This window comes from Drosophila nasuta, chromosome 3 (genome assembly GCF_023558535.2).
Source record: "Drosophila nasuta strain 15112-1781.00 chromosome 3, ASM2355853v1, whole genome shotgun sequence".
Classification (NCBI taxonomy): Eukaryota; Metazoa; Arthropoda; class Insecta; order Diptera; family Drosophilidae; genus Drosophila; species Drosophila nasuta.
The window spans coordinates 37,225,060-37,242,850 of record NC_083457.1 but is presented as its reverse complement, the minus strand read 5'-3'; the positions used below and the strand labels follow the sequence as shown (position 1 = coordinate 37,242,850).

The following is a 17,791-nucleotide window of genomic DNA, read 5'->3' as shown; positions in this document are numbered from 1 at the left end:
TGCAATCACACACAGCCTGACTTACATCAGTATGAGTGTGTATTTTAGTGCATGTGAGTGAGCGTGTGTGTGTGTGTGTGTATGTGTGTGATGGCCACAGTTGTTGGTCGCCATTTCGTTAAACGTTTTGGCATGACCCTTGCGGCCATGTCTATATTTACACTCATAGCTAAAATATTAAGTTTATTAACTTTTATTTTTAATTTATTATTATTATATTACGTGCATTTAATTATAATTATATTATTTAATATATTTATTTTATTTAAATAAGTCGAAATATTACAAAAATATTCGTTTAGTTGCACATTTGTGTATATTAATTTATAATTTTACTCTGAATCGGATTATACAAACATATATAATAAAGAATATATATTTACCCTATTTGTCAACCGTGTCTGTTTTCATCAGGAATTCCCGGACATTCTTTTTTTATGTTATTGGAATAATTTTAAATTAATGCATAGAAGTGAAATTAAATAACAAAAATATTTGTGTACAAACTTTATAAATACTAAGTTTTTATTATTACCCGAAGCATTTAAAAAAAAAAGTTTTAATTTCTCAAGAAGTATTGAATTACATTTTGTAAATCAAAACTCTGTATTGTAGTTAACACTTCGAATTCGATTAACTTAAGTTATATGTCCAACAATTTATACAACAACATCAACAAGGTTAAACATTTTTCTCTTAGATATTTGAAATAATTCAGTATAACTGCTGCCTTCACTGTTTTGTGGACTTATCTCGATGACCATGAGCGTATACGTCACACACATTCATATATATATTTTTTGTTATTGAGTGTGTGTGTGTGTATTGGTCACATTTTGGTTGGAACATTTTTTCTAATATTTTTCGGCGACTGCTGACGCTTTTTGCGCAACCATTTTGTTGGCTCGCTGGTCTCGACTGGCCCCATCGAATGGACCAGTGCCAGTTGCCAGATTCTTTTGTCTCGCTTTTTGGCACTATGCTGGCCAGGACAACTGCTCCAGCTCCTGCTGCTCCGACTAGTCCAACTGCTGTTGCTGCTGCTGCCAAAAACCATATCCTGTGCGCTATTTGCTTTTGCCCGATTTCTATTTGCCCTGGCCCCAATGTGTACGTGAGTGTGAGTGTACGAGTATGTGTGTGTGTGTGTGTGTGCTTGTATGTGTGTGTATTTCTAAGTATGCCGAGCATGTAGCTTTTGGTATTTATGACTATTGTCGGAAAGCAAATATTTGTCTGCAGCGCATAAAAACAACAGTTAAACGAACGGGCTACGTAAACGGAATATGCATGAGATAACCCCTCTCCCTCTTCTTCCTTCTCTCTCTCTCTTCCTCTCTTTCAGCTCTCTCCACACACATTGTAGTGGTAGTGTGTGTGTGCTTGTATATTGGTTACTTGTTGTTCTTGTTATTGTCGCTGTTGCTTTGTCGCCAGCTATAGGCTATAAAAACAACAACTGCACGCACAAAACTACTGCTAAAAAATACGGCAATACATATACTATATACAAAAGCGACGAGATATACCCAGTAAACCAAAAAAAGAATATATAGTGAAAATATCGCGAAAAAGTTGAGCAAAATGTATAATATATGTAGATATATAAACACGACTAGTTATACCTAGCGGGCCAAAGTGAAAATATATACCATAAATATGGAAGTAAAGTAATAGCTAGCTTTACTCAAAAACTGTCATCTAATAACATTTCATCGGAAATAACATTTAAGAATTCTTCTTATATAATAATGCAAATGAGTTCTCGAAATTTGTCAGATATGTCCTTAATATATGTATGTTTTACGAAAAAGTCTTTGTAATTTTAATTTTCCAGGTTTGGTTCGTTGGGTATCACCATCAATACATATTTACTTGCGAATTTTTTATACACTCTTTTTCTCAGCATTTTTATGATGTTCTGCTTTACTGGGGTGACCCCAAGCTGGCTCTGGTTTTATAGCTTCTCTTGCTGTCCATTCACTGGTCAGCCAAATATAAATATTCTTTTACTGTTACTCGTACTTGCAGTCGTATATTCGAATATTTATTTATACTGCTTGGTCAGCGCATAAAATCGAATTGATGTTTTGCCTAATAGATTCAAAACATACTATTCAATGTTTCCTTACATAATATTTAAAGTTAAGCTAAGTTTCCATGCATATGAATACTTTTGATTTTTATAAAATATACAGTTGTGTTCTTTGAAATAGCAGTGGTTTAATAATAGTCTTTATCTTTACTGTTATAAGAGAATCTTCCAAAATTGCAATAATATTCAACTTAATTTAAGATGTTTTACGCTAAGTTACGAAGTTTTTTAAGTAAAAAGTTATAGTAGTAACAAACTGTAACAAATTATTTTCAATAATTTCAAAGTATTTAAATTATTTGAACTTTTCATTAATCTTTATGCTTTAGTTGAAAATATTCTGCTTCACTTATTTTAAGATTTTTTAAATAAATATTCATTATTAAGTTAATCATCACATTTCCCTAAGCTAAGCTTAGGCTATTGACTTTTCGTTTAATTTCTTTCCCTTAACTTCACCTTCAACTTTTGCAGTCTTAACCTTTTGGGTCTAAGCTTTTCAATGCGTACAAGAGACCCTCGCATACCAAGACAACTAATACGCATATACTCATACTTATGTGTGGACATTCAATAGATATGATTATATTGTTATCAAGTCGACAAACCGATTACAGAATTTAAATAAACCCAATACATGCCTCAGAATTGTACCCAAGGGAACAAACACTCATACACGCACACACACAGAGAGACACACTTAGGTCACACACATGGAGAGACGATAACAATGCTTAGGGTCGCATATTGGCCATATTGAAGTACGGTCTGAATTGCGATTTGTGCGGTCCACGCGCAATTTGGGTAAATATTGAAACATTTTCGGCCAAGCCATGGGCAAAGAGATCGTCCTCAACATCATCGTCGTCGTCGTCGTCATCCGTCAGAAAATCAAAGATTGTGCGGCTGATTGGAGACGAGAGCTGCGAGCTGAGTGCGTGGAGTGAATGCCGAGGGTTGTTTGACTTGAGTTGCAAATAGGGATGTCTGTTGAGAGAGACAGAGTATTTGATGTTTGCCCCTTGCGGACTATGAATTATTTTGCACAGATAAATAGTGAGTATTTGAATCGTTTTCAAATAGATTTTCCCACTAACTGGCCGATAGCTGTCATTGTTGTTGACAGGGCGCAAAGTTTCCCACCATAACTAGAGCCGAATGGGCAGGAGATGGCAGAGGGCCAGTGAAGCAAGAAATGAGCAAAATTCAAATATTTTTCAAATTAAACTTAAAAAACACTTGGCTTACAGCGCTCTGTGTGTTTATTTCTTTCTTTTTGCAATACTGTTTTTTTGTTAGCCAAAAACGGTTTTTACACTTGACTTCAAATCGCTCAAAGGCCAGCTCGCTGAAGCCGATGCCGATGGCGATGTCGATGCCAACTTCAATGCGTTTTATGCGTTTTGGGCTAACAAACAAAAAGGGGGCGGATTTGGGGGCGAGGGAAGTTTGGCGTTCCACGAGAATTGGCGGGTTACGCATCAAAAGCCCTATGAAAAATGACCAAAGCTCCACACAGCGCTAAATTGAAAGCAAGAAAAAATATGGCCAAAATGTTGCTTTTTTCAAACGGCGGCCAAAAGCGACTGCTGTCCATGACGCTGCTGCGTTGACGATGACTATGACGATGACGATGATGATGACTGCGCCTGGCTGCCCAGGATGTTGGCCTATCCCCCTACTCATTCTTTCTCTGTCTCTCTCTCTTTTCCTATGGCAATGATGAATGCGGCCTCCCTCCCTCGATAGCGGGTGAGCCGCGCTCACATTCCGTATCCGCAGCTCAAATGAAATTGGAAAATGTGCTGGCAAGCGAAAAGAAAATATGAGCAGTCGAATGGCTAGCGAAATGAAAAATAGTCAAACAGCGGATGAAGCCAAACAGCCAAAAGCCAAAAGCAGAACGCGAACAATTTGAGAGGCCATCCATCGATACGCAACACGCGCGACCGTTCGAAAATTATTTTTATGCGTTTATGGTTTATGCGGATCTCGGCTCAAAGCGCCGCATATGAATTGCCAGTCGAATTCTCCTTCCTCTCCCTCCCCTCTGAAATAGTACAAAAAGGAGTCAGAAATAGAATAAAAGAGAGAGAGAGAGAGAGAGAGGAAGAACTCTACTGACGATTTATTGCCGCTTCGCTGGACGCCAAATGAATATTGGGCTAGCTGCCAGAGCACTGCAAACTATTTGATTTTGGTCTCAGCGTATTGCCAATATTTGTATTTCGCAGTCGTATTTGTATTCGTATTGGTTTGTGTTTGTGTTTGCATTTGTATTTGTGTTTGTGTTTGACGCTGTCGCTTTGCCAAAAACTCCAAAGTATCATTTTCAAACTGACACTCACGGGGGACAGATACAAATACAGATACAGATGCAAGGCTACAGATACAGATATACATCTGTAGTTGCAGTTATCGAGATGGAGATACAGTTTTAGAGGAGAGTTCGTTGTGAAATAAATTGTTCACACGATCGAAGAAGTGTTCGAATATTGCAATTAATGCTCGAGATGTGCATAAACATTTGCCGCATTTTGCATTAACTTAATTATAAACAAAAGGCAAGCTACGAGCTAAAGCTGCATTGGCATTCGACCAGACAAACAAACTGGACAAGTTGAATAAACAGCGTAGAAGTCAAAGTCAAAGTCGTAATCAAAATTGAAATACACAGCGAGAAATGAAAAGATTTGTAAATACTCACTCCAAAGAATTTGTAGTACATTTTATTAAAGAGGACAACAAAATTGCATAAATAAGTATATTCCATCTGATAATTCTTCGGAGATTTTATTTTATTTTAACAATGAAATATTATATTATTATGAACTAATTTAATATGAAATTTAAATCTGTTTGATCAATTTTTACGGAGAAAATTACACAAAAAGTTAAGCTTAACTTTAAAATAAAATATTAAATATTACAAATTTAACTATATGTGATAATATTGAACAGAAAATATATTTAAAATTCTATGTAATTCGATGAATTTTAATTCAAAATCTAAGACTAATTGTTTTTAATGCAAGGTAAGCTGAAGACCTCTTTTACTACAAATGCGTACTTTTTTAAGCCATAATTTGTAATTAGAATATAACTATTATCAGTAAATTTAATCAAAGTATGCTTACTATTGTGTTATAATTACCATATTTGTTTTCTACGTGTAGAAGTGCAAGACCAAAAGCCGGTCAGAGTTAATATGTTCGATTGGGCAATCCCAGGCACTTGTACGGTGCAGGGAGATCCCAATGAAGTTGACATTAAACAAACAGAACATATTATTCATAACATTCACAGAGAGAGCGAGAGACACAGCGAGAGATGGGCAGAGAGGGAGATACAGAGAGAAGTAAATTTTGGTGCACACGCTGTGGCACTTCACACAGATACACACACATACACTCAATTCTTCCGCCTCCCTTCCTCGTGCAGACAGCGTGTCTGTATGTCCATCAATGCAACTGGATGGGAATCAGAGTCGGAGTTGGAGAGTCGGCATGTTGACACAAGTCCGCACACCGGGCAGCAAACCAATTTGGCAGCCAAGAGAGAGAATCTCTTTCACTGAAATCTAAACATCTGCAAAATTACGCGCATAAATCCTTTAACACTTTTGTTTTGGACTGCGACTGCCACTGCGACTGTGACTGCAACTTGGGGGTTGCTCTCGGGGCATGCCACGCAGGGGCTCGTCAAATTAGCCCACTTCAGCACTCGAATGCTGCTCATATTCATAGCGGGTGAGCTCAGTTCAACTCGAACTCGAGCTCCTCTCTCTTTATTATGTTTACACAACTTCAGTGACCAGTTTTTGGGTCGCCAGAAGCACGCGCTGTGACCCGTTGACAACTGCAACTGCAGCTGCATATCGTGTTGTTATTGTTGCCAAGATGTCTTCTATAAAAATAGCTAAGGTAAAGGAGTTGAATGTGTTCTAGGAGCTGGCGAAAAAACAAACAAAAGCAATGACACCACCCGCCCCGAATTGGACCGCAAGACGCTTCTACTTGACTGGGCATCATTGTGAATCAATGTGCATGTATGAATACACTCGCAACTCAACTAATGACCCCTATGCTCCCTAACCATCCCTCTTCTCCTACTCTTTGCTCTGTTTGCTGCTTGATTTCACACACAGAACGCCACAAGGTGGTCTCACTCTCTCTATCTCCTTTGGCCAGACTCAAGATGCCGTCTCGTGTGGCTTCTTTTCCTTTTTCTATTTTTTTATAACTCGTACTCAAAGTTGAGGCTGACTACTGGATGGCTGGCTGGCAGTTTACTTGTTCTTTATGCCTCTTTAGCGCTTATCATGCTCAAATGATAATTGAAGTGCCACACAAAAACTATTTATCCTCGGGCTGTCGAGCGTGCTCTTGTTTGTTGCCTCTGTTGTGGTTATTCAATATTACTTTGCCCACAATAACCACTCATCCACACACACTCTCGTACACTCGTATACAATGCATGTGCCCTACCCCTTTTTTTTTTTTAGATATTTTATTAAATTTGTTTCTAGTACCCAAACATTTAGCTTCCGCCCGATCCTGTTTCTGTTTCTGTGTCCTTTGACATTTTCCACTGTTTAGCATTGTCAATTTGATTTCATTAGATTTGCTGCCGGTTGACATTGTGATGTTGTCATCGTTTATTTTTTACCTCAGCACGGGTTTTCCTTTCTTGCATTGATAAACCAGGCCAGCGTTTTGGACAGTCTGTTGCCAAGGCTAATTGAATTGCCGCTTGCATGCGCTGATTGCTATCACTCTCCCTCTTTTTTTGCTTTTGCTTCCTCGATATGGCCACTTCAATATATGACCTGGCTAATCTTTATGGCGCCTGTAAACAATAATTTGCAGCATTTCGTTACGGTAACACAAAATCGATGATGATTATGCTGAGTACGCTGATGATGACAACGTTTATGATGATGATGATGATCGCATAGAGGTCGCATTTTAGTTCGTGTTGGCTTAATTATATTATCCATACGCCCCCGAAATAGTAGTGATTATAGCAGTGGTTATATAACTCTATTCGTACTCGGGCTGATACGAGTAGTCACTGATTATTTGTTCACATCTGCAAATAATTATCCTAAATTGACATATCTACGTTTCATTTCAATTAGAGCCAACTAAATACACTGCTATGTCAAATAGACTATTAGCTTAACTAAATTTAATATACTCGAATGTAAATTATTATTTAATTTGTGTTTATTAAACAAATTTTCAATCATTTTAGAGATTTTCTAAATTAAAATTTATATTGTTATGAACATACTTATTATTGTGATCTCAATTTTCTTTATACTTCTCATTTATTTGAAGAGACAAAATAGTTTTAATTGAAAAGAGAAAGTAATATTTCATGCTTTACTTAAAATGGATATATTTGTATACAGTAAATTCAAAATGTTGGTACTAAACCCTTATAAAACCCTTTCTTCAAAATAAACAAAATAAATGAAAATGAATGTTAAATCAAATAAATTGTAAGAAAACATTTAAATAGTAAAATGTTCAAATTTGTAAAAAAAAATGTTTTGTAGAAGCATTTTATTAAAGAAATTTGATTTTACATACATATCAATTATCATATTTGCCAAAACCGTTATTACATTGATACATTTAAATAATGTTAGTGAAAAATATGATACGCTGCGACTACTCGGATAATAAAAACAAAGTTTTCTGATGATTGGGATTAGCTCACATTGCGCTCTAATGTTGTGAATGACTTCGAGTTGTGCGGAACTTCTTTACAAAGCTCTCGCTGACTTGAAGAACTTCGAGAGTTGCACAATCAAACAGACAGTCAGACAGCCGGACAGTCGGATCGTCAAACAGTATGCATTCCTCAGCTCTCGGCTCACATAGCCCAAGCACAATTTGGAAGCTGGTGGAATAATGTTTAACCGTGACTGGCAGCCGGAATCATCGGCATCAACAGTTTCTTGGCAGCAGTTAGGCGAACAATAACAAGAGCATCAGCATCAACAGCAACAGCAACAGCAGAGACCAGGAACAGGAACAAGAACAACAGAAGTAAAGTTTTGTGCAAAATCGCCGAAGCTAAAGCCCAGTCTTAAGCCAAAAGCCAACAAGAAGTTGCCAAAAGCACGAGACAAAAGAAGAGCAACAACAAAAAATCTAGCACAAGCATCAGAAGCACCACTAGAAGTGGCAGTGGTAGAAACCGGGCCCAAAGCCAACAAGAAAAACAACAACAACAACAACAATAGAGATTGTTGCCGATGCCAAAGATGTAGTCAAAGCCAAAGCCAAAGCTAAAGCCAATGCAAAGGCAGCAGAAGTAGCACCAAAACTTTTATACCCAGCGCCATGTTTGGTTTGTCTTTCCAGCTTCCGCCTACTCAGCTCAGCTTCTTTTTGCTGCACGGCCTTTTTTCCCTGGCTCAGCGTTGCTTGTGTGTGTCAGTGTTGTGTTTGTGTTTGTGGGCGAAGTGGGCGTGTTACAAGAGGTGGGGCAGTGGAGAGTAACGAATCTGTGCTTTGTGTCGTTGTCGTTGACCAGTTTCAACTGCCGGGGGCAACTGGCAACTGTCAACTGCTCTAGGGGGCAAGCAGAGACGACTGCAGTGCAGCCGAGGAGTTGCCACAAAAAGTAGCAAGCAAAGCGAAATGCACAAAAAACCAAAAAATGCTCGGCGAGAGAAGGCAAAGCAAGGCCGCCGCGAGCAGCAGCCGCAACAGCAAATACTTGCCATAAGAAATGGCCGCTGACATCCATTTCAGCGTGCAGCGAACACGCCAAAAGTCGAAGCGACAAACGACAACGGCAACGGCAAATGGCAAAGGACAAACGGCGCCCCCTTGCCAGCAGCCCAACAAAGCGACTGGCAACTTTGCCTCAAATTTATGCCAAAGACGACACACACAAAAAAAAAAACAAAATAAAAAAAAAACAAGTAAACTCCAAAGTCTCGATGCCATGCCGATGACAACTGCGACTTTTAGCCTGCAGTTCCCCTTCGAGCACATGCGCAATGGGCAAAAATGGTTGCCGGGGAAGCTGGGCAGCCAATGAGCGCAGAGCTGAGGTGTGGCCACAGCAGGCAATGGGAAATTACGCATGAGTAAATTTCCCTCGCTGCTAATAATCACTTGAGACATGCGCTCTTTGCTCTGGTGGTTGACAGCCAGCAGCAACAGCAGAAAGCAGAAGCAGCAGCAACGGCGCCTCAATGCACACATGCAACCCCAAGTGGGAAATTTTGTCATTCAGTTGACGCGTTGTTGTTGCCGTTTGCTTTTGTAAACATGCGCAGGCGCAGTGCACACAAAGGGTGAGTGAAAGAGTACACATATCGTATGTGTATGGGCTTGTGTGTGTGTGTGTGTGTGCGGGGGTACATTTCGAGACTGGGACTTTTTTGTGTACTGGTCTGGCAGTCGAGGCAAAGTGAAATGCTTTGATTTCGCTGATTGTTCGATCACACGCAAACTGACAGCGGACTCAGCTGGTTGTCAGCGCGCTTTGAAATCAATTCCCTTAAAAACAAAACTGAAATCGTCTTTAAAATCGTGCTCGTCATTTTTGTATATCGTAACGTGTTTAAGCGTGAATATTTGAACTAAAAGCCAAATAAACTGAACTCGACGCAAACAGTGAAATTGTGCCTAAAATTGTGTCAATACAATGTTGGAGTTTTATCCAATGCCCACAAACCTGAATCAAGTCGGTAGCAGTTTGTATTCGCTGCAACAGAATCATGGCGGTGCACGTTTCCTGGACAGTCCGAGTGCAACGGGCGCCAATGTAAACAGCAACATGACATCCGCCTGCTTGTCCAACAGCAATCACAATAGCAACAACAGCAACAGCAACATTGCCGGAAACAACAATTCGATAGCAACAGCTTCATTAACGGCTGCTGTAATTTCCTCGCAGCAACAGCAGCAGCAACAACATCAACACGCGGTCTCGCCAGCGCCAATTAACAGCTGCCCAACGCCCACAGGTCATAGTCTGAGTCTCAGTCACAATCACAGTCTCAGTCCCAGCAACAACAACAACAACAATAACAACAGCAACAGCATCAAGAACCAAAACTCTGCCTGCAACACATTAACAGCTGCTGCTGCCGCAGGAACGGCAACAGCAGCAGTCTCTGCCCCAACATCATCAACAGCAGCATCGGCAGCGGCGCCTGGAGTTGGAGCCACGGCAACGACGGCGACAGCGACGTCAGCATCGGCTTCGGCATCAGCATCGGCATCGAAATTGTCTGCTGATTGCAGTGGACGCACAGGTATGTTCCAAAAGTATTTTGCACCGGCAGTTGAGGCATTTACCGGCTACACACTTCGCTCTCCTCTCGCCGGCGTCGCTCCCATTGCTTGTCTTTCCTTTCCTTTCCGTTTCTGGGGCTTCCACGTTTTTCGTTTTTGGCATAGTTGTGTGTGCGTGCGGCCTGCGACGTCCGTAGTCCTTACCGTGAATTGAGAGGGGCGGGGGAAAGGCACATCGCCAGGACTTACGGCTAGTTTGCATCGTGTTGCTGCCGCTGCTGCTACGGATGCTGCCCCCTTAAAGTTGGCCCAAATTATTTTTGCAATTTGCGTGTGATATCCTAGGTTTTGGGGCTTCATGCCGAATTTACCGCTAATGTGGGAAGCTACCTTTGTTTCTGCCGCTTTAATTTCGCTGCGGGGCACTCAACAGTGCAATGTTTCTTGAGCTGAATATTTTGATAATGACTTGAGGCAATTGTGGTTTGATTTGCGTGAGAGAAGTTGATAAATATTTGTTTATAAATAAAAGATATTTATTCGAATTGAATTTCGAATTTTATTTAATAGCATGGCAGTATTTTAAAAAGGTTGTACTTTATTGATTTTTTGCCATATACTTGCATTCAATTTGATAAATGTTTTTAGGTGAAACTAGATATGAACAATTTAGTTGACACTTTTTTACGTTTTTTTCCAAAACATCACCACTAAAAATTTTAGATTACATATTAACAAATTACAAGATTTATTAATAATTTAATGAAATAAATATATTATTATATTTGTAATAAATCAAAATTGTGTATTTGTAAAAAAAATATTACATTTTAGACTTACTACAAATATTTTATTATTAAAGATAAATAAAATTTTAGTTTTTGTGTGATTACAACAATTTTAATTTAAAATATAATATTTATTTTTATTACAAATAAAAATATAGCTTTTGTTAATTTTGAGGCCAATTTTTTATGCCATAAAATTTGTGTACAAGGCTCGTTGTTTAGTTGTGATACTCATTATATTTATTGTTCAACATAAATAAAATTTATCTCAGGCGACTTTAAAATTCTTTTGTGAATTTTTTTAACTATTATTCAGAAATATATTTTATGAAAAATTTTTGTTTTCTTCTCAATGTGTCGAACAATTAAATTCTATTTGAGTATCGGAAATATTTAATCCTATTGTCTTCAAATCTTTCGCTGAGTAACATTTAACATTTTTCCTGCTACTTAAAAGTTTTGACAACTGATTTGTTATGCTTATGGCAAATTAACTGCGGCCGTAAAATAAACAGCAATTATGCAGCTGAAGGCAATTTGTTCGACTTTCGCATAGAGCATGCAATTAAAGCCAGAAACTGTGGCCAAAAAGTCGACCAAATAAATTTCAATTGATTTGCAGTCGAATAAGCTCAGTATAAATTATGGAAATTTTGCCGACGGAAAGGCAGAAGAATCGAGTACTCACATTTGCGTTCGTAAACACACTCTCGCATTCGGATGAATAGTATTTGGCCAAAAATATGAACACAAGTTGACCACAAAATAATTTTGACAATGAACCCAACTGGCACACCAATAAAAGGCGATTAAAGGCAGGCAAAAGAGCAGAGCAGCTCACACACATACACGCCCACACACACCCACACACCAACACACACTCACACACCCACACTCCGACTGCATGCAGCCGGAAAGTAGGCAACGGTTTTTAGCAGCTGCAACGAAAGTGTTGCTAGCAAACTTTACGAAATTTCTGGCCAAAATGCAAAGTGTGCAAACAATGTGTGATGCATATGCGAACCCGGAGCACAGAGCCCAGCAACCCGAGCCCCAAACCCCGAACCCCGGACTGGGGCGAGCTCTGTCAAGCACGCAAATATTTCGCCACACTCCCACACACACACGCAGAACAACCACAGGTTGAGCGCTTTGCAAGTGAAGCTTTATAGCTCTCGCTCGCTTGCTGTATTTGCATATGAAATATCTATTAATGGCCAAAATGGCAGCAAATAGTTTCCGTTTCCTTTTCAGTTTCAGTTTTAGTTTGAGTTTGAGTTTGCGCTAGCATTTATCGTTTCAGCTTGCCAAACACTTTACTTGAGTATGATTTGAATTTGAATTCGAATTCGAATTCAACGCCAAAATCCAAAAAGCCAAACTGCAAACAAGGAATTTTGAAGGCATTGCAGTCGGGAAATGAACACACTCAGGAAATCTCACACACACACGCAGTTCTCTCTGCTAAATTTGTGCGTTGTATGTGTGTAATAAATATTTAGTTAGTCAGTCAATCGAAGGTGAAACTGTGCATGTGCCATATGCAATGCTATATTGTCACTTTCGCCTTTAAATTGCGTCCATCGCGTCGACATCGTCGCTATAATTAAAGCCTTCCCATCACGATTCTGTCATCTCTCTGAAATCTCCGTGGCAGCAAAGAGCCGGGACTGGAGCGAGGGGGAGGGACTGAAATTTATGCCACAACTTTTTCGGCTGCCTGTCAATTTATCTTCATAGACCTGCGCTTGCCTGTCAATGTGTCAATAAATGCGCTATAAAGCGTGGGATGTCGTGTTGAGGTGTTTCGCGGTGAAGGGAGTGCTGAATAATGCTGCTAATCAGAGAGAGCGTCGTCGTCGTCCATTGATAAGCACACGATAAGGCGTTGTATTCTGTTGTGTGTTGATAACAGCAGACAGCGCTGTTTTGTCCCATTATCTGGTTGTATTTTATAGTTTGTCCGCGAGAGTTTTATCGAGTCGAGTTTTAGTTGATTTTGGAATTATCTGCTGTTTAATCGGACTATTTGACGATTTTTTGTCGTGACTGACATGAGTGTGTGTGCCGCCGCACTTGTTGTGTTCAGTTTGCCATTCAACATTGTTGTTTTCGTTTTTTTTTTTCACCTGATTATCAATCAGCACACACTTCTGTGCAGCGACTTCTGTGTTATTTGGTTGCTGCTGAATTGAATTCGAGCAAAACGAGCAAAACAACGCAAATACATATTTCAAAATTTTCACACTCCAACTACGCAAGCTGATTCACACTCACTCACACTCATCGCTGACTTTGTCCTTTTGTGTGGAGCGTTGCCAATGACTGCAGCAAAATAGACACAAAAAAAGTCTTCATAAAACTGCAGCCCCAATGCCATAAATTTCGATTAGATTACACAAAGCGTAGTGTAAATGGATAGCAGCAAACGTTTTGATACTGTGCTACAATAACGCATTCACAATAGACACAGGACACAGGACAATGCAACTACAACTAAAAAACCCAAAAAAATGTGGCTGCTATTTCAGCTTCAAAACAAGACTTATCAAATGATCCTTAGACTCCCGCGCAGCAAAAAACTGTTAGCTGCAATGCGATTGCAGACTGCAATACACCAACACACTCCCACACACCCATGCACTCACACACACACTCAAACAGAGCACACAAGCTTAGCTTTGCTTTTTTGTAGCATACTTTTTGGGGCCCATCGCGTAACGCGTTGATGTTGATGCTGCTGCTGCCATTGTCAACTTTTACGCTGCACTGGCTTAACACACATAGAGCCAGCAGCTTTTAGCCACGCCCACACACATACTGACGCCCATGAACAGCACTTTGTGTATGGGGTTTAAGCTGTTTCGCTTAGCTCTAACGGCAGTCAGCGCGACTCCCTCGCTATTGTGGCAGCCATAAATCATGTACATTTTTCTGCCAGCAGTCATATAACGACTGACTTCTCACTCCCTCTCTTCTTTCTCTTTCCCCCCAAAACAGGCAGCAGTCATTTTTCAGTTGCTGCCAACCAATTCTCATCGTCGTCGTGGTCGTCATATATATTTTTTATGTTTACTGCAGCTTTTGCCCATATTTTCGGGGTACTACTTTTTATGACTGCTTTACAAAACTCTTCAGCGTGTATGTGTGTGTTGTATGTGTGTGTCTGTTGGAGTGTGGAGTGAAGTGTGTGCAGAGATTAGTCGAGCAGTCAGTCAGTCTGGCACTGCGAACTTTACGTTTCAATTACGCATCAAGGAGCTATCAATACAAGCTGTTACACACGGCGACAGATAATTTCGTAAGCTCTGTGGCAAAAACAGCGACAGACAACAACAACAACAACAACAGATTTTGCGACTCTTCACACATGCCACACATGTTGCAACGTTTACTAATCCATTCACTTTTTCTCTTTTTTTTTGTAGAAGTGGGCCACATCAAGTGCGAGAAGAACTATGAACTGTGCGAGGGTTGCGGACAGAAGATCCATGATCGCTATCTGATGAATGTGGGCGATGCCAATTGGCACGAACAATGCCTAGCCTGCTGCTATTGTGGCATGCAACTGCACCACACGTGCTACGTTCGCAACTCGAAGCTCTATTGCAAACTGGACTACGATCGACTGTTTGGTGTCAAATGTGCCGCCTGCTGTCATGCCATTTTGCCCCAGGAGCTGGTCATGCGTCCCATACCCAACTACGTATTCCATTTGCCCTGCTTCGTGTGCTACGCCTGCCGGCTGCCGCTGCAGAAGGGCGAGCAATTCATGCTGCGGGATGGGCAGCTCTTCTGCTTTCGCCATGACCTCGAGAAGGAGATGTTTCTAGCGGCAGCTGCGGCACAGCATTGCGGCTTTGTTGGCCTGGATGAGGAGGATTTGCTTCGGCCGCGCGATGGCAGACGTGGCCCCAAGCGACCACGCACCATTCTGACGTCGCAGCAGCGCAAACAGTTCAAGGCCTCGTTTGATCAGTCACCGAAGCCGTGTCGCAAGGTGCGCGAGGCGCTGGCCAAGGACACGGGACTGTCGGTGCGTGTGGTGCAGGTTTGGTTCCAAAATCAGCGGGCCAAAATGAAGAAGATACAGCGCAAGGCGAAGCAGAATGTCAGCTCATCCGGTGCATCGGGCAATGGACGTGGCGGTAATGGCAATGGCAGTGCAAGTGCCTCCGATGACAAGGATGCCAGCGAAAAGGAGGAGAAGTGCGTCAAGCAGGAGCATGGCGTCGACAATGTGAGCTTCTTGGGCGGCATGGACAGCGCCTTTGCCAGCCAGCCGCTGAATCCCAACTTGCCCTTCTCACCCGATGGTAAGTACTAAAGACTGAACTCTTTCTTTGTGTAGAAACTAATCCTTCTTCTCTATTTCTAGACTATCCAGCCAATTCGAATGACAGCTTCTGCAGCTCAGATCTATCACTCGATGGAAGCAACTTTGATCAGCTGGATGATGATGCCGATTCGCTGTCGCTGAACAATTTGGAACTGCAATCGACCAGCTCGTCGGGGAATCACAATCAACACTCGAATCCGCACGATATGCTGGCCAATCTGAACACGAGCCTTATCAATCCCATCGACAAGCTGTATCTCATGCAGAACTCGTACTTTAGCTCCGATCATTAAGCAGCAGCACATTGCATTTCTTTGCTGGCATCGGCATCTCGTAGTCTATACGAATTTATTAGTGTTTAGAGCGTCGCAACGTCAGTTTGAACAGTTTGAACATTCAGCAAACATGCAACATAAAAAGTTGAGCGATTTTAAGAACAAGAAAACAAAAAACCAAAAACCAAAAAAAATATATATATAAAATGTGATTTTTAAGCTAAACGAAGTTTTTAAGGGAATTCGCATTACGTGCATTAGCTCGATATAAACGAGACGTAATGCACACACAGTATGTACGAGATATATTGTTAGTTTGAACTGAGTAAGTAGCACTACCCAAAGGTTAAATCCACATGAGCCTATGTTTGTATATAGTTTTAGACCCAAAACAATTGTTATAAAAATGTAACTTAAATTAAAAAAGAAAAAACAGTCATTAAATTATGTATTAGCAAGTGCATTTCATGTGTGTTTTACTGAGAGGGGTTAAAATGGATATAAGCCGCTATTCTTTATGGTCGAAATATCTCCCTTCCATTGATGATCAATAAAAATAATTAGGGATTCGATATAAATATCACAAAGCTTTTCCGAAAGCTGTAAGCTAAAACCTGTGCCAAACGTTCACAGATTTTAATGACGTATTTCTTTTTGGCTGCAGCTTTATGGAGAATGTCAAATTGCAGCAGTAATTTTCAAATTTAAATTACGCAATTTCACCGGAGTTGCAAAATTGCGCGCAGCCAACTTCACGTGTGGTGAATTCTGCGCTAATTGTTATCTACTTAACAATAGATGGCGCCATATTGCTCCTCACAAGCAGTGCTAAATTATCAAACAACGTTATTTCGCTGCAGCCCTGGTATAGTTTTAAAAGCACAAAACAGCTGATTTAATATTGTGTAGCCCTCAAAATTGTTGCATTACATTGTAAAGTTTTTTTTTGCCTTAATATTATTGCAGTTTATATATTGATAGTTTTTCATTCATACGAAAGGCAAAATTGCAGATAGCAATAGATTGGTATATTTTTTTGCGCAGTAACATGGTATATTTTAAAATTCATGATGTGGTCACACTGTCTAGAGTTGCAGCTCAAGAAATAAACAATTTTAATGAAACAGTAGGAAACCTTTGATTTGTGATGGTAAGCAAGCAATAAATAAACAAAACTGGTGTTTCATATCTAATTGTGGTTACCATGCAGCTCTTTTATTCATTCTTTAAATCCCTCGTGGGCAAGGAAGTCGTGGTTGAGTTGAAAAATGACCTCAGGTGAGTGTGTGCGACGCTTTTGGCGCGTGCTAAAGCCGTAAAATCTACAATTACAATGTAAACGTTTACAATTCTTGCAGCATTTGCGGCACGCTGCACTCGGTGGACCAGTATCTCAACATTAAGCTGACAGACATCAGTGTCACAGATCCAGACAAATATCCGCATATGCTGAGCGTCAAGAACTGCTTCATTCGCGGCTCTGTGGTGAGATATGTGCAGCTGCCCGGCGACGAGGTGGATACGCAACTACTGCAAGATGCGGCGCGCAAGGAAGCCGTGGTGAGCACGAGATAGTGATGAAGTTGGATGAAGTGATGAAATGGACTCCTCGTCAACGCATTTTTAATGTAATTTAAGCCGAATTCCAAAACGTACGTTCAAGAAATAATGTTTATACTTAGCAATGTAGTAGTACAATGTGTAAACTACGTCTAAGTGAACCAATCTGTTAAAGCCAGCCAAGAAAATTCGATTGAAAAGATGAAAATCAAATGGGAGCTTTTTGTATAATTGAAGCAAATGCAATCCATTTATCATTGGACGTATAACGGCTCATAAATTTCTGATGAGTCACTATGGACAGCCACAAGTAAAAGGATCCCAAGGAGCTACATATGATGTCTGCATGTCTATTTTTATGTTTTTGTTTTGATGCGATGCCAAATCATTATAGGTCTACGCTTGAATGGCATTAATCGTTTGTGAATGCTACTTATCATAAAAGGCGGTCGTCGACTAATGGAAGC

General features: G+C 40.3%; 2 protein-coding genes across 3 annotated transcripts; both read left to right on the top strand.

Moving 5' to 3' along the window:
* The first annotated feature begins 9,557 nt into the window (after positions 1-9,557).
* LOC132793082 (LIM homeobox transcription factor 1-alpha) lies at positions 9,558-16,217 on the top strand. 2 transcript variants are annotated; one of them, XM_060802741.1, is made up of 3 exons: positions 9,558-10,382; positions 14,582-15,466; positions 15,529-16,217. In XM_060802741.1, exons 1-3 carry the CDS (start codon positions 9,770-9,772, stop codon positions 15,780-15,782), a joined length of 1,752 nt encoding a protein of 583 aa, XP_060658724.1. In that variant the 5' UTR covers positions 9,558-9,769; the 3' UTR covers positions 15,783-16,217. The 2 variants fall into 2 exon arrangements, with proteins under 2 accessions (XP_060658724.1, XP_060658723.1); XM_060802740.1 differs by having other exon boundaries at positions 9,559-10,382; positions 14,579-15,466.
* A 589-nt stretch (positions 16,218-16,806) lies between these two features.
* LOC132789889 (U6 snRNA-associated Sm-like protein LSm2) lies at positions 16,807-17,537 on the top strand. Its single transcript, XM_060798205.1, has 3 exons — positions 16,807-16,914; positions 16,975-17,042; positions 17,123-17,537. The coding sequence occupies exons 1-3, from the start codon at positions 16,912-16,914 to the stop codon at positions 17,337-17,339; spliced, it is 288 nt and encodes a 95-aa protein (XP_060654188.1). The 5' UTR covers positions 16,807-16,911; the 3' UTR covers positions 17,340-17,537.
* Positions 17,538-17,791: the final 254 nt, after the last annotated feature.